The following is a 26,516-nucleotide window of genomic DNA, read 5'->3' as shown; positions in this document are numbered from 1 at the left end:
TTGCAACATGCAAAACAAATGCAAAATCTGAGTTGTTATTTTGCTTACAAAGTGTAATCTTAGTATCACTGGTAAGCGTATGGTCAAATGTTTGTCTGTCTTGAATGAAGCCATACCAATTAGGTAAAATTATTTTTGGTAATATGATTTTCATTGCTAATAATGAAGCATATATTTTGATATGTACATTTATAATCGAGATCGGACTGTAGTTTAGGGGTTATTTAATGTCAGAGCTGTTTTTAAGGATAAATATTGTTTTAGAGTTTTAAGTATATACATATATATATATATATATATATATATATATATATATATATATATATATATAAAGTATATATTGGTTATTCTGTCTTATATCTTGTTTGGTTATTCACTTAGTGTTTTTAGTTTTTTAATGAATCTTCTTTAATAATTGTGGCAAAATATATATTTTATATGAATTGCTTTTAAGGAATGTGTGCATATATACAAACTATAGGGTTTTGTATTTTTTGTTATGAAACTTAACATCAGTAACAATTTAACAGGGGGTATGGCTTTAAAAAGGTTTTAAAAATGTTTTTGGAGGGAAAGTTAATTGACTTAATTGATTAAACACATGGTAGTATATAAGGTGGATGTAAAGTGTGTTACAACATTCTGAAGAAGTTATTGTTTTATTAACTGAGTAAAGAGATAAATAAAGAACATCATCCAGCTAAGAGTGTTACATGTTCTTATGATTTTACTTTGTTTGAGCATTTCGTGTTTTTTTTTTTTTTTTTTTGCTGGTATTGTTTTAGAGTTATTTAGATATAAACCCTTTAAACATTTACCTTTAATATGGTTAAATAAGTGTAATAATATTTTAGAAATTATTTGGACAAAAGTATTATAAAATTCAGCAATCAAGCCATCAGAACCAGGTGACTTACCAGCATTAAGATTTTTAATTGTTTGCAAGATTTCTTGATGAGTAAACAGTATAGTAAGAAGCTTCTTTTGGTATTGATTTTTGGAAATGTTAGACAACTTTAACATTGATCTCTTTCCTGAGGGTAAGATGAAAGGTTATGTTTGGCCTAGATTTGAGAATATATTTGTGTAAATACTTGTATGGTCTCTTCTCTAGTATTATAAGATTTATCCTGATATAAGAGTTCAGTTATTAGAGAAGAGGTTTTATTGACATTTATAAGTTTAGCAAGGAATTTAGAAGGGGCTTGGGTCTATTCCGGATATTCAGCTAATATTTTGCTTCATAAAGTGAGTGTTGTGTGCATATCAGAAATACAATTATTTTTGAAGTTTAGTTAATTATTTTACTAAATCAGACTTAAAGTCTGTATATAGCTTTTGGTCTATCTTATACATCTTCTCTTTTGTTGTGTTTTCTTTTAACTTAAGGGATTTCTTGTAGTTGGATCCTCTACTTATAAGAATACTTCGTATTTGAGCTTTAAAGGCAGCCCATAGAATGTCATAAGGGATTTCAGAATTAGTGAGGTTATTCAGAAAATCTTCTAATAAATAATTTTTTTCTGTCTTAATGTCATCTTTCTGGAGTAGATTAGGATTTAAAGTCCAATTATAGTTGGCAATTCCTAGTTTATATATGTTAGACCAACTTATCTTAAGAGTAATTCTAGAGTGATCAGAGAAAAACCTGTGTAATATATAGAAACTGATATCAGTTCTTAGAAATATTTCTGATATTAAAAAGAAATCTAGCCTGGCCAGTGTTTTAGAACAGTGTGAATAGTAGGTATATTTTCTGGGTGGTTTTATTATCCTGAAAGTTAAATGGATCAAAGAGGTTAAAGTCTGCTTAAAGTTCCAAAATTGTATCAGTAGCATAGAAGTTAAATAATTTACCTGTACTTGTTCTGTTAGCAATGGCATCATTAATAGCATTCCAATCCCACCAACTATGTAATAACAATTTGGGAAAAGAGATAATATGTATATTATTACATAAAATTAATGCTTTTTGGTACAGGGTACATATAAATTTAATAATAGAATTGATTTATCAAAAAATGTGCTTTTAGTAAGTACGCAACACCATCTTCCTTCATTATCAGAATCTTGTTTCAATACTGTATCTTTAAATGAGTCTTTAATAATAATTGCAATTCCAGTGCTATTTGACTTATTACCTGATTCAATAATTGTTTTAATCCATTTCTTCCCCATTATCTGGGCCATTGACTAGATGTCCCGTGACTCTCCCAGACAAAAATAATTTAGCTTTTGACTTGAATGTTAAATGGAAGAAAAGTTTTATTTTTGTCTGTTTGAATACCCTTAGCATTCCATAAATCTATTATCCACATCATCGTATTCTAGTAAGAAAAATAGTTTTGGGGATGAAAGATAAAATAGGTTCATAAATCATATTCCAACAGTTTAATGTTAAACTTGACAAACAGCATGTATCTGTCCCTGTACAGTCTCTATGCCTAACCATGACCCCATAACTCCAGGAAGAGGGTAATTTAATATCATATAAAGGATTATGAAAGTAAACATTACAATAACCGAAACATGCTGTACACCCTTTATATGTTGATGTGTTTAAAATGATATTTAATGTAAGAATACACTTTAAAAAGATCCAGGTCATCTCTTTTTGTTATTCTCTACTTGGCAAGTCCTTGCCCTCATACTCTTAAGCTCCATTTGTCATGTAAGTAACATTTTCTGGAGCCTTCTCCAAAGGGGTGGATGTCAGGGCCATACTAATAGATGCCACGTGGTCTTCTGTACATACCTTCACTAAAGACTACAGGATTGAGGCTTTTTCAATGTCCAGGTCAGTCCTTTTGGGCCTCTTAGATAGTTCTGCAGCTTACTAACCAACCACCTTTATGTTCCCTTTAGCACTGGGAATCACCCATTGATTAACAATGCTTCAACAGTGATTTCAGTAAGAACATGGTACTATTTTGTAAGAACTTACCATAACAGTAGCTGTTTTACTGATCACTGTTGCAGTATTTCTTCCCACCCTCCTTCCCTTCTACATTTATTTTCTACTGCCTCACTCTATCACATCTCCCTGTTTCCCCATGCTATGGATAGCATCCTTGAACTGAGGGGACTTCCTTGCCACTTCATGCTTCACCTCTCTAGCTGACCTCTGTCTCTCATGGTTTTCAGGCCACTGGTTTAGAGATAGCCTAAGGAATTATGCTTGTACATCTGCCTATATACCCTACACATACGAGCTGTGGTTACCATTGGACTTATGTTCCTATGAAGGTAAAGCTTTGGTATCCCAGCCAGACATCATTATTGATAACTCATTGATTCAGAATACTGCAACAGTAATCAGTAGGACAGCTACTGTTATGGTATGTTCTTACACAACTGTACTATATCCACATATCATGATGTTTTATTCCTTTCTAAAAAAAAAAAAAAGAAGAATTACTTTTTAGTACAGCATTTAGAATCTGTATATTGTAGTAATCCATTTTATTAGAGGAAGAACTCTAGACTGATCGTGTTTAAAGTTATTCCTATATGTATCTACCGGGCTACTTGTACAAAATTCTCTTTTCAGTTATTTTGTATGTCACATATATTAATGTAAATACCCATGCTTTTGCCTGTTTTAGCTGCCACACTTCTTTGCATTGGTCCTGAGGAGCTGAAAGAAGCTTTAACCTCCCACTGTGTTGTGACTCGTGGGGAAACAATCGTGCGTCCTAACACTACTGAAAAAGCCACTGTTGTCAGAGATGCCATGAGTAAGGCATTGTATGGACGTCTTTTCAGCTGGATAGTCAACCATATCAACTCTTTACTGAATCCTGATAGCCTTCTCAGGTAAAGTGCTAATTATACCACTCTGCTGTCAGATAACCTCTCATTAATTAAATAATCAGCACAGAGAAATATAATAATAAAACACCAATGTATTTTTTTGGGAAAATATTGTCCTGTCTTGATGCAGCAAATGGTTAGTTACACATAATGGAAGTAGTTGTGTCTTATATGTTACAGCTTTCTTTAAGATCTCTAACCAATTGTTTCCTTATTTGTCTTTATCTTTTTATTCATCTGTCTTGTATTTGATGGGGTGAGGGTGTCGACAGAGTTATTGCTGACATCACCAGCTGTACTCTGTGATTAAACTGTTGTTTATGAAACCATTTCTTGCTCTTGTGATGGTACTAAAATATGGCACTCAGAAGAAACAGAAAATATACCATTCATACCAGCAGTAAAGGCAGTGATGACACAGGAGGGTGACAGACTTCATCAAGTTCTACAAATAAAAATATAAAATAGTACTTCACACTGGAATAGTGAATTATCCAAACATGTATTTTGTGCCACATTACTTTTCCTTAACTAATTATTACATTCCAGTATATTGAATCAGGGTTATTGTGTTGATTTCCTTAGCTTTTTATTTTATGGATCAGACACCAAAGAGTCATTACTAAGTGGCACTGGAAAAGAATTGCAGAAGCAGAGAAATTAGTTGCAGGCTACATAAGTTAAAATATTTTGGTGAAAAAAAGGTTTACCACTATCATGGCACTCCTACTGAGATGTACAATATTGTTTGTAAAATAATTGCGAAAGACCATTTGTACAGCTTCTACATTTTCAACATGTAGTTCCTTATGTGACACTGTTGCTTATTAAATGTGATATACTGGCTTCAGGATAATGCATTTGTAGCTTCAACTTGAACCCTCTAAGTTCACAAGAGGTTTAACTTCAGAGTGAAAATCTTCCTTTTATTTCTTAAGCACTTATTGCACACATATTGTGGTGTTCTGAGATAACATAATGGAGTTTATCTATTATGAAACCGGAGATCTAATACTCTTAGATATGGAATATCGTGGACTTTTTAATGGAAGACATTTTGTAGGATTCATTAATGCCTACACAAAGTGTTCACTGTTCTGAATGAATTTTCCTAATGATTTTTTTGTAGTCTTAAATATTAAGGGGGATTCATAAAGGTTACCAGAAACTGTAGATTATACACACACTTAGTGTAATTTTTCTGACTGACAAAAAAGCACAAAAAATGTGGTAGAGAAGTTCATGAATACAGATCTCGTATACTTAATGTAGGTGTTAATAAATCTGTTTCCTTGTTGTGTGAATCTTGGTGTATTCTCTGAAGATTTTTAACACTAGAACTTGAAGTACTGGCATTGCTAGTTGTCTACCTCTCAACTATCCAGACTTTCGCAGAATGTCCAGATTTTTGCCTCATATTTTTGGTCTGTTCCTCATAAATTTTTGGTTTTCTGGCAAATGAATAGCAAATCCTTAAGGATGGAAACCAGAAAATAATGACAGGCATTTTAGCTATAGACATCATACACTTCATATAATTCGTGCTAATGGAAAACCTGTTATTCTATCAGCTTTCTAGGCTTATAAGAGCAATAGTTAAAAAGTGTCCCTATTTTTGGGGCTTCCCCCATTATTTATGGATTTGTCCAGATATTTTGGTCTAAGAGGTTGAGAGGTATGCAAGTTGATTATCCTGACCCTGCTAAGGAATTCACCATTGTGTTATGCAATGAACGAATTTACAAATTAAACTAACTGAACACGAATCCACACATAAATCAATGTACAAAACATTGGTTAAATAACAGAGTACAGCAAGTTAGTGAGGGTCTTCCATATCAATCACTGCAGGATTTACCAGTGATCTCTAACAGGACTCTGTAGCTACATCACTTCTTTTTGGACAGTTTTTCTCAAACAGAGAAGAAAAAAGTGAGATTTGCATGATGAATGTAAATTGGGTTAAAATAATTGCTTCAATAAAAGATGCTGAAGCTCCACATCATCTACAAAAATATATTCTCAAATAAACTATAATTACAAAAATAAATTCTGAAATCATAAAATGTTCCCCCATTATAGAATATCTAGGGACAGAGAGAGGCAACAATTCCATCTTTGATTAGTGCGTTTCTACCAAAGTCCAAAACATTCTGTAGCCTGTCTATTTCTAAATAGCAGATAGAGTACCTCAGGAATTAACTGTACCACATTATAGCTCATTGATCCAGTCCATTATTAAATATAATACTATATTTTGTAGCCTTTGAACAAGCTTGAAAAGGTAATATTATTCTTGATTGGAAAAATCGCAGGTTTGGAAAATATGAACTGTTTAGAAAACTTACAGGAATTGTCATTATATTCAGTTTCTTGCAGATTACTTATAGGTGAACCTTGCCTGGTCTATGAGGAAATGTCTGATCAGCCTCCATTTTGAAAATCCATGCCCAGAATGCACTGCTGATGAAAGCTAACAACAGATCAAGCAATACTAAAATTAAATATCAATAACAGAAAAAAAAACATCATTCACTCCTACTAAAGTAGAAAAAAAAACATGATTCACTCCTACTAAAGTAAACTTGAAGTGTCTCACTTACACTGTCACCACTGCCTTCAACTAAAATCCAACACCATGCAAATCACACATTCCTTTATGCATTGTACTGCCTGTATCCATTAATTTCTAGAAAAACTCTGTTATTAAAGCCTTTGCCATGTGCAGCCTTAATATATTTGAAATTCATCATCTAAACCACTGAATACATTAGGAGCTGGATTCAATAAACTTTACACGGCTTGCTAAAACCTTATGTGTTTTGAGCCGTGACACACACACAATAGTACACTGATTTGTATTCAATAAGCAGCTTCTACACAGTGTTTTTAGCTGTGCAAACACAGTAAACATTGTGGCATGCTAATTACAGCATAAGCAGCTGAATCTTATGATAATCAACCAATCTAAGATGGCAGAGCTATTCAATAAGCTATAAAGCAATCATGTATACTTAATGTAGGTTTTGGCCTCGAATTCCAAAACTTATTGGAATACAGCCACTGAAACTATACTACATGGAAAGAATGTTAGGGGCTGCTGATACACTTTTGCATGTGTACTTACAATAGGCTCAACTCTATGCTGTTGCAGTTCATAGACCTCAGCCAAGAAAGAGGAGGTTGTTTAGACCTTGTTTATTTTTTCATAGTCTGCATGAGATGGAAATAGTAGAATGCTACACAGAAGATAGAGAAACTCTCCAGGAACTCTGCAACTCCTGTTGTCCTCAACTGAGAACAAGGGCAAACCAAGGGGAACCGATATCTGTGGAGACTAAGGATTGTGTAGCACTCAGAATTTTAGCTACAGGAACCTTCCAGAGACCAACAGAGGACATGCTGGGGGTGTCATAGATATTAGCATCCAGGATCTTACATCAGTTCCTGAATGCTATGCTACAGCATGCCAGTTACTATATATATTTGCTCTGTACCCCCAAGTCTTGGATGCGGTAAACTGCAGCACATTGAGATCAAAGCACCACCTGAGGATCAGGGAAAGATCTACATAAACAGAAAGGGCTTGCACTCCATTAACTGCCAGGTCATGTGTAACGCTAAGGAAATCATCCTGCATATGTGTGCTGGCAACCCTGACAGTTACCATGACTCCTATATCTGGCACAACTCACAACTCTACCAGAGGTTCCAGAGGTTTTCCGGAGGGATATCTCACAAGGCCATTTACTGGATGATGCAGAGTATACACTCAAACCATGGCTGATGACTCCCATCAAAAATGCACACACATCTAAGGAGGAATGTAATAAAGAGGCACACGCTCAAACAAGAAATATCATATAGCATGTGTGTGGGGTGCTTAAGTCAAAGTTTCGGTGCCTAGATACATCTGTGTGGCCCTGCAGTATGATCCCAGTACTTTTGCCAAGATTATCACTGTCTGTGCTATCCTGTACAATATTGTTCTGAGAAACCAGCTACAACAGGAACACCAAGGTTTAGGTACACATATTCCACCACCACTGGCAAGGTCACCACAGCCACATGCTGGTGAAGAGTCAGAGGGGGAACCACCAGCCACTGTGGATGTAGGTACATGTAGGCATTCACAATATGCCCTTGCCCTGGCCAAGAGGCAGTGGACAGCACACTTGCTGATCACCTAAGGGGTACAGCTTTCATCCTATGCATATACATACAGTAAAATTGATGTCAGGCAATGCTCAAGACCTTTACTTATCCATGCAATGGCCGTGTACTGCTAGCATGACACAGAGTCGGTCCCAAATTACAACAGTTCTAACTGCAGGACTAGCAAGTTAAGCGTTGAACCTAGAACAGGAAAATAAATGGGAAGGAGCACAAATGAATGGCAGATACTTGTATACTGTCACTTGAAAATGTACCTGTATGTGACAATACTGACTTATATCGATTGATTTCTGATGTTTATCACCTAGTAGAAATAAACTCAATACAAAAAGCAGTCTAAAATCACTAATTATCCCTACCTTCTCAAAACTGGAGCAGTAAGTCTCACTGGCTAACCAACAATTTCAAGGTAGTAATCACAACAGTAAAAATCTGTAAGAAATCAGTACACATTTCAAAATAGCGTCATCAACACATATATACTAAGTATGGAGTTTTTTATGCACCTTTTGCATAAAAAAAAATACTTATTTATCACTGAATCCAAAAGATAGAAATGAGGATATGGCACAGCTATCATCATTTGCACAGGTGTTGTTTTGGGTGCCAAGGCTGGCACAAAAGTAGTGAGTGTGTGTGTGAGTAAGAAAGACAGACAGGGAGAAATGTAGAAAATTATCAAATGGCCAATGAGACAGAATGATCTGCATGCCTCATGAATGCCTCATGTACCCATTATGTGTGTGTGTGTGTCTGTATGGGCACTCAGTGTGTAACATATGCATGAATGTCTGCATGAACAAAGCCAAACTCTGTGCTATCTCTACACCCTGGCATGTGAGACACATGTGAGCCGTGCATGTTAGAGGTATCAGTTTATTGTCACCACCTGACCACGAGAACTGTCACTGCCAGGAGTTGCACTGGCACATTCACGTCCATGATCAGATGTGCTGGTGCTACTCAAAGATGAGCGATGGCTGCTGGATGAGCTCTCCTAATGACTATGCCCAGGTCCACAACCCCATGGCCTACCACATCTGGGTGTGGACACCTCAAGCACTGATGGAACAGTGGAAGTAGTGCCACTACAGGAGTTGGAGAATGCAGGGCCACAATGGCTAACAACAGATGATGCTGGTGACCTACAGCCACATGTATGCTGCACCCCTCTCAGCAGATATTACATCACAGACGCTGCCCGTTCCATTGTGCCGTTTGTCCAATCCATTGATTTGACCACACAGCGAAGGCAGTCATGCACATCAGCCTGTGCCACATCTAGAACCCTAAGCATGTCCTCTGAGATCTTAATGGGATGTTCCTGTGACTCCATGATGGCCCTAAACATATGATGAGTGGCACATAATGACACACCAGGATCAGGTGGAGGGTGGACAGCAGGCCTCTTCTGAGCACTCCTACTAACCCTACTGTATGGCATCTTGTTCACACTTTGGCTACAGTCAGAGTCAACTAGCACTGAAGCTGCAGTGATTACACTACCCTGATCAAGTGTCTCACCCTCTACCTGTCCAATATCTGAGGGCTCAGTGGAGTACATATGCATAGGCATACTGACTGTGTCTGACAGAAATCCAGGGGTTGGGTTAAGCACAACCTCAGTGTCACATTCAACCTCTACACCCCACAACTATGCCTCCATTTGGCTACCATCATCATCAGAGCCTACTAAAACTCTGACATCAGGTGGTAGGAGTCCTACATTTTCACTGTCAGGAGCACCTGTGAAAATAAGAAACAAACACAAGAATGAAATTACTACTACAATAAATATTAAACTAATTTATATGATAAGAAAGTAACAATGGTCACACAATCACAGATGGTACAGCAATACAGACACTCATACCCCCACACACACACATACAGATAATTTATATATGTAAACAATTTTCATTAATAATCAAATAAATGGTTCCTTTCCATGTGCAGAAGTCTTTACACTTTGTAGGGAGGATGGTCCTGGAAGAAACTGAATCAAGAAAAGGATGTCATTTAACCATCACTATGGGAATAACATGGGGGGACAGGGACACACAATCGCCTATATGCCTTGTTAGAAATAGATGAAACTGAAACTTCCCTGACGCATCTACCCATACCCTTGTGTTCTGAACAACTGTGTTGTGTAACTCAATTAATTCATCACTAAGTACCGAAATAAAACATTTTCACTGGAAGCATTATTCAAATTATATATTTTAGTATAGAAGCAAATATAAAACTTGCCATATGAAAGCTTGCCTAGAAGCTGCTCCTGTGAGACACTTGTCCTCCCAGCCACATCAGCACTGACATCAAGCACATGGTGTACAGTTTGTAGTGAACTGACTGGATCTCTGACAGTGGTGTCATTGCCCCCCCCCACCCCCCAGCCTGCTGTTCTCGGGAAACTGCAGCTACTATCCTACATGCTGATGAAATCACATCAGTGGCCTGATGACACAATTAATCATAATTCCTGCTGTGACCTCCAACTGTGTTGACATCATTGATTATCTGGGTTCAAGTCTCCATTCTGGCAATGATATCTCCATGTCCTCTCTTAAGCAGAAAGGCTCCATGGCACCTCAAAGCCTGGATTATCACTTCATTTCCAGTCACTGAAAGGGGGGTTATTTGGATTTGTATGCATGGGTGCCATAATCCTATGTGACATAAAACAGAGAAGGATAAAACACATAAATATCACATAATTAATGTCTTGCTTACATACACTTTTGTCAACATTAAGCACTGGAAACACACTTTTCATTTAGTAAAACTGAAGGTTATGTGGTTATCCCACCTTCTCCTCACATACCAACCAAGATTTTTACAAACCCAAGAATATCACTTAAGTAGTGTATTATGTTTCCTACTGAAGTATCAGGATGCTTACACATTTTCAACAGGAAAGCACTTGAAACATAATTTTGTTCTAACAACACAGAATAGAAAGTGGCTCCCCCACTCCCAAAACAGCAAATGGATGAAGGTTCGTAGAAACCAAGAAATACCACAGAATTCATTGTATATATGTTTTCCTCACAATTATCAGGAAGTGTACACATTTATAACAGAAAATCAATTTATGAATGCTAATTACTTCTCACTGTGCCCACTGCTCCGAAGAAGGTGGCATAATACCTGTGTCAGTGACACATAGATTGCATTTCTCACTAATAACATAGAATATTGTAAAATCAAATTTTAAAAACAATAGCTGTGTTGAAAGTATAACCTGTCTATCTCATAAATGTAAATGTCTGCCAAAAATGCCAATGCTGACAGTAAGTATAAAACGTGCATACAGATAAAAATGGCCATTTTCTGCTGGATATATAAATGCATTTGTAACATTTTACAAAATTAGAATGTACTTGAATAATACAAGCATACCTTAGCCAAATTATAATATTTCTCTACCAATAAATCTACTTCAGAGGGATACCAAATGTCTGTTGTGTCCAAATACACAAGTCTCCTCACCTTCAAGTTCCCTAGCTACATGGTACCATTTTATTTTGTAGATTCAGCCCTCAGAGCACAATGAAAATGCAAATTATGTGCAACCTCATTATAATTGCTGAATATTAAACTTGTTACTTCATGTAGCATATTTAAACATAGTGTGGGTTGCTAATGACTTGCAACTGTGAATGATTACTGTGAGAAAGAAGGGAAACACAACAGCAATTCAGACAACTTTCCCTGGAGTGGGTGTGCCAGTGATGATACACTTCAAAAGTGTGGAATTAATGTCAACAAGCTTTTAAAAGAAACAAAACAGTGCACATTAATAATTTTAGTTTAGTAATAGCCAAACTGTCCAGCCATTGCTGAAAAAATGATTTTCTCTGTCATGTATTTTTATCATACATTTAAAGGACAATGATACAAAATTATAGAACAGATAAAGGAAGAATGAGCAAAATTCAAAGAGAAGATATTGCTGCATTTGTGCAAACATATTCATAAATGGTTGTGTGATCACTCTTATTCCACTATATATGCAAGCCACATATGTACAACTGAGAATGTACAAGTGTATGTTCTGTTAATGCTGTAGAGGACATGCAGATTGCTTATATGCACATGATTTGATTGTCTTTGCAAAGTTGTGTCTGTGGCAAAGAGAGACAGAGCAGTGCAACTGTGTTTTGTAATTTCATAGGTTCATAGGTGTGTACTTGGCTAATGGCCCTGGGGCCTTTACAATCCTAGCCATAGGACTACCATGGCATAGTGCCAACAACCTTAGTTCCCAATGCCTCTGTCGAGTAGAGCCACTGGAGTTATCCTCGGAGTGCATTTTCTGTTTCCCATCCACTCATCAAGATTTCTCTTGAAGAGAGTCAGTGAGGTGCTCTGCTTGACATGTATGGGAAGTCTGCTCCATAGTATGGGCAGTCTCTGGGTTATGACCCTGCCCCTCCAGCATGTTCTGTTAATTGTGGTAATGAGGTTGAGGTCTCTGGAGTGTGTGGTGTAAAGGGATTGGGATTTCTTTAGATGCAGCATTTCTAACAGAGCTGGGTCAGACATGGCTTTGTAAGTCAAGCAGAGATCACCTCTAAGTAGGCAATATGAGACAGAGAATAGTTGGAGTTTTTTGTGTCTGTCCATATAGGACAAGTGTTTAAGGCCTAGGATCCTCTTTGTGAGGTACTTTTGTGGCCTTTCCAGTTGATGCAGGTGTCTAGTGATATACATGCCAAATGGGGCATTGTACTCGATGATTGACCTAATAAGGGAAGAGTAGAGGGAGACAATGACCACTTTCTTCCTGGGTACAAAACCCTCAGTAATGAGATGTGCCACATAGAAGGATTTTCTGACCACAGTGGCAATGTGGTGATCAAAACAGTGGTTGCTGTCAACCTGTGTTCCCAGATCTCTTATAACTCCTTCTGTGTTCAGTGGACTACCATCAATGTGGTAATTCATTGGAACTGGGTTTTTCCCAAAGGGGATGATGACACATTTTCTGGCATTGAGCTTAAGGCCATGGTTCTGACACCAGTCATTGGTCACAGTGAGGCCATTCTTTAAGATGTCAGCATCACTTGGGGAGTTAATAATAGCTCCCAACCTGCAATCATCTGTGAACTTTGTTAGCCAGAGTCCCTTTGTGTTGGCCTGGACATCAGAGAAGTAGATACCAAACAGGAGAGAACCCAGAGCTGAACCCTGTGGGACACCACTCGTGACTAATCGGCAGTCTGACTTGGAGTCAGCTTCTTTCACACTGTGGGTTCTATCTGTGAGCCAGTTTGCAACCCACCTAGTGATATAGGGGTTGATGCCAAGTTTAGTGAATTTTTCTATGATTCCTGAGTGGGGAATGGTATCAAAAGCCTTGGCCAGATAAAGGTAGGCTGTATGAACCACATTGCCTTCATCCACAGCTCTGTTGACTGACTCAAAGAAGTTGACGAAGTTGAGCAGGCATGATCTACCCTTCACAAAACCAAACTATGTGGGATACAGAGTTTGGAGATTCCCTATATCCTTATTTATTAGGTCCATGATGATGCATTCCATATCTGGTTAGGCTAATGGGTTGATAGTTCCCATGGTCTGTAGTCACTCCTCCTGTGTGGAGAGGGATGACTGTAGCAGTGCGCCATTCAGCAGGGACAAAGCCTGGGCTGAGGTTGTGATTGAACAGGGCACACAGGTGAGGTGTCAGTTCACTCTGTATTTAATTTCAAACACAACCAGGGATATTGTCAGGTCCCACAGAAGCTGTATTCTTGGCCTTGGACAGTGCTGTTTTGACCTGTGCAGCAGTAATACTGGGTGCCTGGCAATCTACTGGTATTGTTATTGGTCCTTTGTGGGGGCAGAGAGGGGTAAAGTTGGCACTGAATCTGTCAGCCAGTATACTGGCAATATCTGTTGGCTCAGTATAGGAGGTACCATTGTGCAGTACCTCAGAGCAAATCTGGGTATTGCCATGGTGATTCTGTGCATAACTATAGAAGGCCTTGTGGTTGTCTTTGCTATCTGCTGCAATTCTGTTTTCATACCTAGCTTTAGAGGATTTGATGAGGGATCTCAACTTTTTGTTGAGGCAGATAAGGGAGTTTTTTCAGTCTTGGGACTTCACCTTATTCCACATCAGTTTCCTCCTTCTGTTGTAGAGTTTGTTTATGGCAGCAGACCACCAGATTGGCTTCCTTTTTTTGGAGGAGAGTGCCTTGGTTCTATTGGGTATGGAGAGATCCATGCATTTGTGTACGTGTTCGTACAGTGCATTGGTGTATGATTCTGCGGTCATGCAACTATTCTCCATTTGCATGGGTGCCATGAAGTTAGCCATTTCTGTTTTTAGGATAGCAAAGTTAGCTTTGGAGAAGTTTTTTATGGTGATTAACTTTGTTGTGGGGGTAGGGAGGGATGTGGATTTCCAAGGTGATTAGTTTGTGGTCAGATCTAACCACGGAGGAGCTGACTACTGGTGTAGAGTGGTCAACCATGTTATTAATGACCAGGTCAAGGATGTTGTTACCTCTAGTGGGTGTAAGAATGAATTAATGAACTCCAGGAAACATTGGGCAAGTGTATTGGTACATGAGTAGTTTACCCATTAGTCTGATGGTTCAAATCCAGAGCTGTGTAATTCTTTAACATGTATTTTCTTCTCTTACCAACATTTAAGCAGTGAGTGGCTTAGAGCAAACATGGTTAAATTCATAAATATTTAAAAATTAATGCCAGTTGCCTTATGAAGCACAATCACACTTAGAAAGAAGGTTGGTACCTCAGATGATAATGACAACATAAATTACACTTGTGAACCAACTGTGTGTAGCACACATTGTAAAGACACATAATACATAAGATAAATAGACCACGGTTTGAGTTCCACATTATTTTTTACTGGTGAATGATCATAATCTTTCTGAACAAAAATTATGTATATTTGCTTATGCTTGTCTAATTTGTGCATTGCCCAGCTGTGTGCAAACAGGGTTCACTACTGCAGACAAAAAAGAAACAATGTTACTTGCAAAAAAGAAACATAGTTACTTGCATCACCTTCCTTTGTCCAAATAGGCTAAGTGGCATTGTGCTGCCATCAACATTCTGGACAGTACTAAATGAAAAAAATACATGTGCTGCCTAGCTTTCCCTGTGGCATCAGGTATAAGTTTATGGCTAGAACACAGGAGAACCAAGGTTCTAATCCAACACATCCAAATATTTATTAATGATGCTCCACTGTAATTTATATCAAAAATAACAATATAAAGATAATTATACATCTTCTGAAGACATCAGTTGATAAGAATATGAACACTCATGCATCAATACTTGCATTCATGCTGTTTACAAAATGTGTGTGTGTGTGTGTGTGTGTGTGTGTGTGTGTGTGTGTGTGTGTGTGTGTGTGTGTGTGTGTGTGTGTGTGTGCATGTCCATGCATGTGTGTGTGTGTGTTTGCGTGTTTGTGTGTGTGTGTTTATGACAAAACATAGTATGTACATAACAGAACTGAGAAACACGTACATATATGTCTCATTTCTGCAACATGCATTCATGACAGTTTTTTGCATATAGGTTAAGAAGCTGTCTTTTAAAGTACTTGTGCACATTGCAAGCACAAAAGCAAATCCAAAGTCCGCACCTTCCACATAAGTTTAATAACAGTATATGTTAGCTGCAACATAATAATGATGTCATCCTCTATAAAGACCACGATGACAAGGAAACAAATCAGACTTCAGTGATGGTGCAAATGTTAACTACTGTGTTCTTCAACTGGAATAAATAGCAAGGTAAGGGTTCAAACTACATAACAGACACATTGTATGTGTGCCTCTATGTGTAACTGTGTATGTGCATAGTCAGAAGAGCATGCATCTGTGTCCTAATGTCAAAACTCAAGTCTCATGGAGAACAAGGTTTTACAGTCACACATGACTGCATAGCAATTTCATACAGCTCTCCCAATATCTTCCAAACATATACTGATTATGTCATCTGCAATAAAGTGTTCTGCGGCAGTATAAAAGCCATACTTGTACCATGGTGCATGTGTTAAGTGATTTGTTTTCTAGCTTGTGTAACTAGTTTGGTAGGGGTTCTAATCTCCCTACAGTGAACTTGTGTGTAACTGTGGGTGCATACTCAGAAGAGTATTATTCTGTGTCCTACTGTCATCACTCAGGTCTCATGGAGAGCAATGTTTTACAGTCATACATGACTGCACATCAGTTTCATACAGCCCTCACAACATCTTTTTCACAACATACACTGATGATGTCATCTGTGACAGTATAAAAGTAAGACTTGTGCTGTGTTGCTTGTGTTAAGTACTGTGCTCTGTAGCTTGTGTAACTAATTAGGTAGGGGTTCTAATCTCACTGCAGTCAACTTATGCGTATAACTATTTGTGTGTGTAGTCAAAAGAGCATGAGTCTGCATCCTGCTGTCATCACTCAAGTCTCAAGGAGAACCAGGTTTTACAGTTGTACATGACTACACAGAAATATCTTATTCCCAACATACTCTAATGAGGTCATCTGCTATAAAGTGCTGTCTGACACTATGAAAGTCAGACTTATGCCATGGTGCTAGCATTAAGTACTGGATTTTGTAACTAATGTAGATATATAGGTGGAGGTTGTAATCTCACTGCAGTCAATATGTGTGCATGTCTGTGTTCAGTTAACTATCATTTTGGAGACCACTTTAGAACAGCATGTGAGACACTAATACTAACATCCTCTTCTCACCAGACACTGATGTCATTTACTATAAAGTACTGTCTGACACTATGAAAACTAGACTTGTGCTGTGGCACTAGTGTTTAGTAGTGTGTTCTATAGCTAGTGTACATAGCTAGTCTAATCTCATTACACTCAAATTATGTATATGTTCATTCTGCTATCAGTCTAAAAACAATTTTAAAATTATATGTGAGACAACAGCTATGTCATGCACTCCTGTCCACTTCTTATCAACATACACTTACCATGTGATCCACTCTAAGTTCAGTCTGACAGTATTACACTCCAATATCTATGTTGCCATGAGCATTACTACTGTGTTCTCTAGCTTGTCTAGCTAGTTTGTGGTTCTAGTCTCATTACAGACACTGTGTAAGTGTGTGTTCATTCAAATATGAGTGGGTAGACAATTTTACATCAAGATGTAAATCCACATCTACTTAACATGCTTCTCCCAGCATTTCTACTCAGTATACAGTAATAATGTAATCCTCCTTAAAGGGCACTGTGGCAATTTAAAATCAGACATCTCTGGTGGTGCTATTGTTGTGTTGTATGAAATCCAATTTGTACACCTACACAGGTCTGATATTCAAATCTGTCCTTATTTAACTGCTGTGTGTATGGCTGGTGGTATATTAATGCCATTATATGATGTTTTAAATCTCTTTTCATTTGAATGCCACTCAGGAGAGCCTTTAACATAGCCCTATGAATCCAAGATCTCCTCATTTCTTCTGCCAACATAACTATGTTTTCTGCAGAACCCTAGATAATGTCATCATCTCAAAGATGGATACATACATCATGAAGCACAACCCTTCCCTGTCCCTCTGTAAGCCATCTGCAGACCATTAGATGTGTAACTGCTAATTCTATCATGGGGTGGCACAAGTGTCAAATATGAACATAGGCATTAAGTAATGTAATCAAACACATACATACATACATATGCACGTACCCCTTCTATCTTCCATCATATAGATATACTGTTTTTTTTTAATGTTATAATAATGGATATAATTTAATGTGATGTTTTATTGATGTTGGAAATAATTTAATGTGGCTCAAAGCATCGTTTGAGCCAATATTAATTTTCCCCTGGAGAGCACTCTGCTTTGGCTTGTAAGCAGCCCCCCCCTACACACACACACACACACACACACACACACACACACACACACACACACACACACACACACACACACACACACACACACACACACACACACACACACACACACACACACACACACACACACACACACACACACTCATCTTCCACTTTCTCTCTTATTCCCTTCTGTTAGCAAATAGTATCCATAACTGATCAATACTGTGTTTGTTAATTTAAATTGAGACCACAGTAGCCTACTGATACAAGGTTATCCTGTTTTTCCACCTGAGAAATGGTTAAGAAATTACTTACAGTTTCAGAGCAGCCCTTGGTCAATTGTGATTGTTTCTTAAACACAAACTTGTCTTTGCTTTGGCTCATTAGCAGCAGTACAAAGAACTGCCTGCTCACACCCTTGTTCTCCCCTCCCCCTTCCCTGTTTATTACCTTAAGACAATCCCAAAGTTAATAAATATTACCTGTGGCAGGCACCATTTTTAAAACTACAACCACTCTTGTCACTATCATATGGTCATTTATCAGTTAACTCTGTTACCTGATTGTTTCCAGTCCCTCATAAGAGCAACTAACAGGGTCTCTACCCGCTTCGCTCCCCACCCTGCCCCCTATTCACTCCCGCCCCCAGTGGTCCCACCTTTATTACACTCACAAACCCCTCCCATCTTTCCAGTAACCAACCACAGCACTAACCCAACACTACCTCCTCCATCTTCCCACTAATATCACACCTCCTCAAATAATATGTACAAGCATACCTTACCTATGCTCACTGCATGCACTCTACTTGCATAACTTACATCCTACCAAAGTTCCATCATTCCCCCACTCAACCACTACCACTGTACTACTACTCACACCACCACTCATGTCTCACCCTCACTCAGCTCCCCTCCCACCAACTCAAGAACCATCCCTATGCACCCCCCACATATTCTACCAACTATATTACTCAAACAAAAAGCATCCCTAAAACTTAATATAGTAACCCTCCCACCATACCCATTACCCACAGAGCACAATCATAAAGTTTCCCTTATAAACAAACACATTCAAAAACTGATAAAACTAATATCTTCATGCATATCAAAACTATCCCTAAGTGGAGACATCCACCCCAACCCTGGACCTACCATCTCCAACCCTAATCCTCATAATCAGACTAGAAACCACAACTTCTCCCATATTACAGCCAATAGAAAGCCAAGTGACTTCCTTCTACTAAGCCTAAATATTAGAAGTATATCCAACAAAGTCCATGAACTCCATGCCACCATAGACTTGTACTCCCCATATATAGTCATCTTGACAGAAACCTGGCTAAAACCTCACATTACCAGTGAGCATATACTCCCTACAGGTTATGGCATACTAAGAGTAGACCGGCTAAACAAGAAAGGAGGCAGTGTAGCTATAATATTTAAACAGCATCTAAACATCCAGATCTTAAAATCATCAGCTCCACAAATAGGCAATGAAGAAATAATATATACCAACCTCACAATAAACCAAAACAAAACTATCAACATAATTGGATGCTACTTCCCACCTGGCCAAAACATCCCTCCACTAGAAAACCTCCTCAGCTGGTGTACCCACCATCCCCCCCCAAGAAACTATCATTTTAGGTGATTTCAATATTGACTGGCAATCCTGTTCTGGCAACCACCCAACCCATCATGTAAATATTCATGGCTTCACCCAACTAGTCCAGTCGCCAACCAGGATAAATAAAAACTCCAGCAAGCACACTACCCTGGATTGGATACTAGTCAGTAAGAGCCCCCAGTCATATATAACAGGCTGCTTATCAGATAGCCTTAGTGATCACTCTCCAACATTCCTACTCAAAAATACCTATACCAAGCTAAACCTATCATCTACTGTCAAATACGTAAAAAACTAAATGTTAACCCACTCACATTCATCTCATCCCTGAAAGAATGTAACTGGCATCCTCTAAAGTACCTCAGTCTTGATGACGCAGTTGAATTTTTTAATTCTACCTTCCTGAGCATCCTTAATTACCATGCCCCCATAAGACTTTCCAGAATCAAAGCACAACCCTCCCCATGGCTACAGAAAACCACTAAGTCAGAAATGAAAAACAGGGATAAAGCCTGGTAGCAGTGGCGCAAAACCAAAACCCCCTCATCTAGACAGAAATTCCTAGAACTACACAATAGAGTCAAAAAGCTAATAAAACAGGACACATTCCAATACTAACAGTCTGCCCTAGACTCCTCCCAACTCAGCCCCAAACAATTCTGGTCCTCCATAAATTCCATCCTCCATCCAGGTAAAGTCAGTACCCCTCCTCCTAACATTGCTCACTCCTCAGAAAATATTGCTACCTCATTCAACACACACTCCACACAAACCATACTATCACTAGCTAAACAACACAACACCCCTCGCCTCCAACCCACACCTTCAAATAGTAATCTCCCCACTGCCTTCTCTTTTTCTCCTGTACCTACCTCCAACATAAGAAAACTCTTAACTAAACTTAAGCCCACCAAATTAGCAGCAAACAACCTCCCAAGTGAATACCTACAAATCGCAGCTGATGCTCTGGCCTACCCAGTATCCATCTTGATTAACCCAACTCTGTCAGAAAGTTACATTCCCACACTGTGGAAAGTATCACATATAATTCCCCTCCACAAAGGCGGACCCTCCACAGAACTAACCAATTACCACCCCATAGCTATTCTCTCTCCACTCTCCAAAATGCTAGAGAGATGCATACACTCTCAGGTCTCAGACTACCTCCTTACTAACAACCTCCTTTCCAATACTCAGCATGGTTTCCGACCAAACCATAGCACCACCACTGCCTTACTCTCCTTTACTAACACTATCCTTCAGCATAAAAACAATGGCTATCTCTCCTCTGCTACTTTCCTAGACCTATCTAAAGCATTTGACATGGTCCCACACAAACAACGTATCTCTGTCCTCAATAACCTATCCTTTTCACAATCAGTCACCAACTGGTTTCAGAGTTACCTGTCTGACCGCCAACAATCCATTGTATGGCAGAATGACATATCTCCCCAACTACCTGTCTCCATAGGGGTTTCCCAAGGATCCATCCTTGGACCCCTACTCTTCTCTGTTTTCACCAATAATCTAGCCTCTGCCACCAAACATGGCACACTCATACAATACGCAGATGACTCAACCATCATCTGCTCAGTCCAGTCCCTACCTGAACTGCAAAAAGTCACACAGGAAGCCTTTTCCTCTGTTGAAACTTGGTTATCCGATGCCCAGTTAATACTCAACCCAAACAAAACTAAACTACTCATCTTCCAACCCACCAAACATACTCAAAACAACTCTCACTTTAACATCACAGCAAAAGACAACACCACTATATACCCAACTGAACACACCAAATTGCTAGGAGTGGAAATAGACAATAAACTAAAATTTGACATTCACATATCCATGACCATAAAAAAAGTCCACAAAATACTAGGAGCATTATACACAAATAAGCAACTTCTCACCAAAGCAGCAAAGATTTCAATAGCAAATTCCCACCTTATCGCCACCCTACTTTATGCCTCTCCAATATATACCAACCTAAAGCAATGCGATCTAAACAAGCTAGAGACCTGCTACAACAAAATCACCAAATTCGCCACAGGGGCATCCTACCGTAGTCACCACTGTCTCTCACTTGCTGAACTGGGCTGGCTTGAACTCCCTCACCTCCTTCAATGGTCTCAACTCTCACTCGCCCACAAACTAGTAAACCATCCACTAAATGTCCCATCCCTCCAGAATCTACTCCAACCCTATCGCACCACCAGACCACTAAGATCCAGCAACAAAAATCACTTGCAGATCACTAAAGCCAATAACTCTGCTGGTGAAGCACTATTCTCTTGTGCCATAGCCAAATTATGGAACTCCTCCCACCCACAATTACCTCCATACCATCATGCACCCACTTCAAAACTTTACTAAAAGCACACCTAAAAGCATGCTGGCTATGCCCTTGCAACTCCCACTGTAATATCACCCACCCATCCAACCACTACTTTTCTTTCCACTCCACTAACTACCTTGATTATAGCAAGCTCAGATGCTCATAAGCCTAGTACTTATTATACAGCAGGAACCTCTTATTGTAACATTTGTTAATGTCTGTTATGTACTTCACAGATAGATTCTAGTTGTCTACTGATGTACTATGTTCTTCATCTGTAAATATGTTGTAAGTAATTGCTATGTAAATTGTTAATCGATATGTAATCCAATGTAACTACTGTCTGTTTGTTTTAACTGTGGAGCTTTTCTCCCCAGGCCTCCGCTGAAAATGGACCTACGTCCAGTCGGACACTCCCGGTCAACAAATATAAATAAATAAATAAATAGAAAATAAATAAATGTTGGCCATTAGCCTAGTAATGTCCTATGACCCTATGAAGATTGCATATGTCAATGTTGCTGTCTTCCACATATGCTGTGTTGAGATGTGGATGTACAGTAGCCTTATAACAGTGTATTCCAATCTGTGATTTAAGGTAATGTACCGATGGCCAGTGCTATTTGATTAAAATTCCCTCCATAACAGCTGCAGGAATGTGCCTCTTCAGGACTGTTAACATAGGATGCAGCTATGTATAGTGTTGCCTTAGTAAGGTATGTGTTCTTATAGTGGAGTATATTCACATTCTACACAATTCTTGTTCAACCAGCACAGCGACACTTGCAGTATGGTACATGTGTGCATGTGTAAGCCTACCATCATGAAATGCTACATGACATGAAGCGATATTACACCATACTGATTACATGGCACATATGAATTTTCTCATCCACATATTGTAGGGTTGTCATATACACAACCATATAACCAGTTCAGATTCACTTGCAACCTTTGGGAATTCATTGTATGCACAATTGTGTTGGTATTCACAAGGATTATTCAGGTGTTGCCCAGTAGCATTGTGTGGTTCTCAGCATTTATTTCATTAACTGTTCTGCATGAACCACATCCACCTTATTTGTAATGTGCCCATATATGGTATCAGAGCCCTCACATACACCATTCCAATAATAAACATATAGGTATATAATGCACAAGTGATGTAATAACATGAAATAGGTAGAACTGCATGACTGTGTTAACAGTTCCACTGTTCGTGATGTGATGCAAGTTGTATTTGGAGGTGTTGTCACAAATCTTTTTTTAAGTAAGTACAGACTCTTAAGGAGACTGCACAGCTATACACACACATTGTTGTGGATGGCACTACCAATACTCAACAGGAGGCAATAGACAACCTGCTCACTGACAGATTTGGATCAAACTTCACCCTTCATCCTCTTTGCTCATCACCCAAAGTATACATGCAAACGTTACTCAGCATATTTTCTCAAGAGAATAACTCATCTATGTGATCTCTAAAGCTATAAACACAGCACCAATCAGTGGTGACAACATCCCAGGTTGCCTTATGACCTAGCAGACACAGTTGGATCTCTACTTAACCACAGCCTCCAGACAAACTAGTTTCTTGCAGAATATTGCACAGCAACAGTCATCTGTGTGAACAAGGAGGGGGGACTATCACCCAACACAAGTAATTATAGACCAATAAGCCTGACTACCCTCATCTGTAAGCCAATGCAAAGAATTATTATGGGCCTTATCAACAAGAACATAGTTAATCTTCTGACTGGTGACCAACCCATTTTTTTATTAGTTAAGGCTAGATCATGTCTGTTAAATCTGGCTGACTTCTTCGAGAAGGTCGCCAAGGCCATGGATGAGGAAAAAAATGTGTGTCCCACCTAACTTGACTTGGCCAAGGTATTTGACACAATTCCACACTCAGATATTACAGAGAAGCTGTCTCAACTGGCCATAAACTGCTGTGTCACCAAGTGGGTAGCACAGTGGATCATCAACAGGACACATGCTGTCAAAGTGCCCAAAGTGCAATACCATAGGGTTCAGTACTAGGCCCTTTCCTGTTTGGTATTTAATTTGGTATTTAATTCACAGAAGTCCATGCAAACTTAGATGGCCTTTGTCCAGCCAACTTTGTGGATGATTGCAAATTGTTGACAATGCTTGAATCTGATAACAGTATTGGTATACTACAGAAATTATTAACTCACACAAATGATTGGTGCCAGAGCCATGAAGACACACTAAATGTCCAAAAAACATAATTATTCCCTTTTGTAAAGCAAATAACCAAGTTAATTACAATATAGACAGCACACCCCAATGAATGGGCACAGTGGTATGTGATCTGGGTACTCAGGTAGATAGTAATTGGAAGTTCGACCACCATGTGTCTGCAGTGATGACAAATCCTTTCTACGTGGCAACACTCATGAGTATGGACAACTCATCCAGATCAAAGGACATTATAATTCCATTGTACTCATCCCTTATCACAGCAACAGTTGAGAACAATGCACCCTTTTTATGTAGCTCAACATACATCTGCAATAGCTGGAGCAACACCAGTGATTTTGCACAAAAAACATACAGGGTGTATAAGGCAAGTCCTATGTGGGAAGATTGAAAGCCCTATCACTGTACTCTGTCCACTACAGACTACTAAGGACGGATTTGTGTCTGGTCTACACAGCATTCTACAATCTAACTCTGATAGGATTGTTCCACATTGTTAATGGAAACTGCACAAGAGATACTCATTTCATGGATGTTAGCCTAACTGCTGATATAATAAATCATGTTGAAGAAATAGAATCATCATCAGACACTACACCATCTCTGAAACAAGCTTCCCATTCATGTAAAGCAGAGGCCTTTCTTGACCCTATTCAAGTGCAATTTACATCAATGGATAGGTAATAATAAATGTACTCATGGTGTTATGCCCATGTCCCGCACGGATAGAGGCAGCTGATGTTACATACATGGCATAGGCACATAACGATGTGAACTTTGTTCACATAGTTATCTAAAATTGTGAAACTCATGATAAATATGACTAGGCTTTTATGTCATCTTGGAATATTAGCCCAGTACTCTCCTATTAAGATATCAATGTATGATGTCCAGTTGTATCCTAGGTACAGCTATAGTGTGACTGTACATCACAGTACATCACATCCGTATTACCATATGATAGTTTGCATGAAAACATCTGCATGCATGTCAGGATTTCATGCAAGCATAACATTTTCACTGTAAAAGTACACAATTCTTCTGATTGGTTCTTCTATGTAGACTCTGCACAACATCGTACACACAGTGGCACAGTGGATAGTGTTAGTGCCCCACAGCAAAAGGTTTCCTGATTAGATTGTCAGCTGGGGTGCCTTCTTTGCAGAGTATGCATGTCCTCCCTGCATCTGCATGGGTTCCCTCCAGGTGGTTCAGTTTCCTCCCACATTCCAAAGACATGTAGTATGTGGAGTGGACGCTCTAAATTGACCATAGGTGTGAGTGTGCATACAAGTATATGGTATAGAAGACAGTCACATCATGGCCACCTGGAAGCATGAACCTTAGCTCTAGATGATTGCCACTGTTGAAGTGAAATCCTGACCCCATGGGCAAAAAACATGAAAAAAAGGGTTGTGGATGAATGGATGGATGGATTCAATTTCTTCCCACATCACAAAGATGTTTCATAAGTTAAGATTAATTAGATATCCACCAAATTACCTATAGCTATGAGCACAATTTGAGACTGTGTGTGTGTGTGTGTGTGTGTGTGTGTGTGTGTGTGTGTGTGTGTGTGTGTGTGTGTGTGTGTGTGTGTGTGTCTATGTGTGTGTTTGTGTTTATTGAATGTCAGGTTGGTGTTCAGCTCCCTCAGAATCCTGCACTGGATTAAGTGGCCACTCAAGGCTGACCTTAGGCTTATTGAGCTGACTGCATACAAAAAGGCCATGATGTTATAGGGTCAACATACTTGCAATTGTCATCACTGTTCACAGAGGTTCACTCTGCCCATCTGTGATTTCTGGCGTACAATCTCTGCACTATGCAATACTGAAGAAGTTTCTCATATGCCAGAAGATGCCTCTTCAATGGGCTACAACGTAGAGATTAACAGAACAAGTCATTATAGGATATATTGTCTTGCTGGCTTACATAAGCATCAGCCGAACTAGTGGACCTGACAACATATAACTAAGTCCCTTGGAGCCCTGCTCTTACTTTCTTTCAGTGGTTAGTTTAGCCTGTGTTAACGATTCAGTGGTATCATGCATATAGATGATGACAGTACTGAGTATGTGTATTTTTTTCCAGAGGAACCAGGGGCATGTAAAGCAAGTTTTTTTGGCACGCAAACCAGTACCCCACATTTGCTGGCATTAAGCTAACATCAAAAACTTATTTTTGTGATTTGGCATGTGATGATTATGAATAATGTCTTATGACTGCTATTTTTGTTTTGTTTTACAATTCATGTATTTTAAATTGTAATGTTACCTTGAACTTAAAATCACCTCTTTATAACCATGAACTTGAATGTGTATTGTTCAGTTTGGGATGGTTTCCCATCTTTCAGACAGAGCAAAAACTCTGCCTCCTAGCATGGAGCATGGGTGAGTTGATGTAGTTTACTTAATCCCTCCTCCATTATCTGACTCCAGAAGCACCTGTGCTGCTAATCAAACTCAGGTTCGCTGAG

The 26,516-nt window shown here is 38.8% G+C and overlaps 1 protein-coding gene across 1 annotated transcript in view; it reads left to right on the top strand.

Moving 5' to 3' along the window:
• The window catches only part of MYO3A (myosin IIIA), a 2,697,794-nt gene that overhangs the window by 1,862,039 nt on the left and 809,239 nt on the right, over positions 1-26,516 (top strand). Inside the window, exon 18 of the mRNA XM_044064554.1 lies at positions 3,606-3,816. Within this exon, the coding sequence (XP_043920489.1) occupies positions 3,606-3,816 (211 nt within the window). The remainder of the gene's footprint in view (positions 1-3,605; positions 3,817-26,516) is intronic.

The sequence above is a fragment of the Protopterus annectens genome, chromosome 3.part0 (genome assembly GCF_019279795.1).
Source record: "Protopterus annectens isolate FY-2018-M chromosome 3.part0, PAN1.0, whole genome shotgun sequence".
In the NCBI taxonomy this organism is placed as follows: Eukaryota; Metazoa; Chordata; order Ceratodontiformes; family Protopteridae; genus Protopterus; species Protopterus annectens.
Note: the sequence above shows the minus strand (reverse complement) of the source record. Positions and strands in the feature narration are given on the sequence as shown.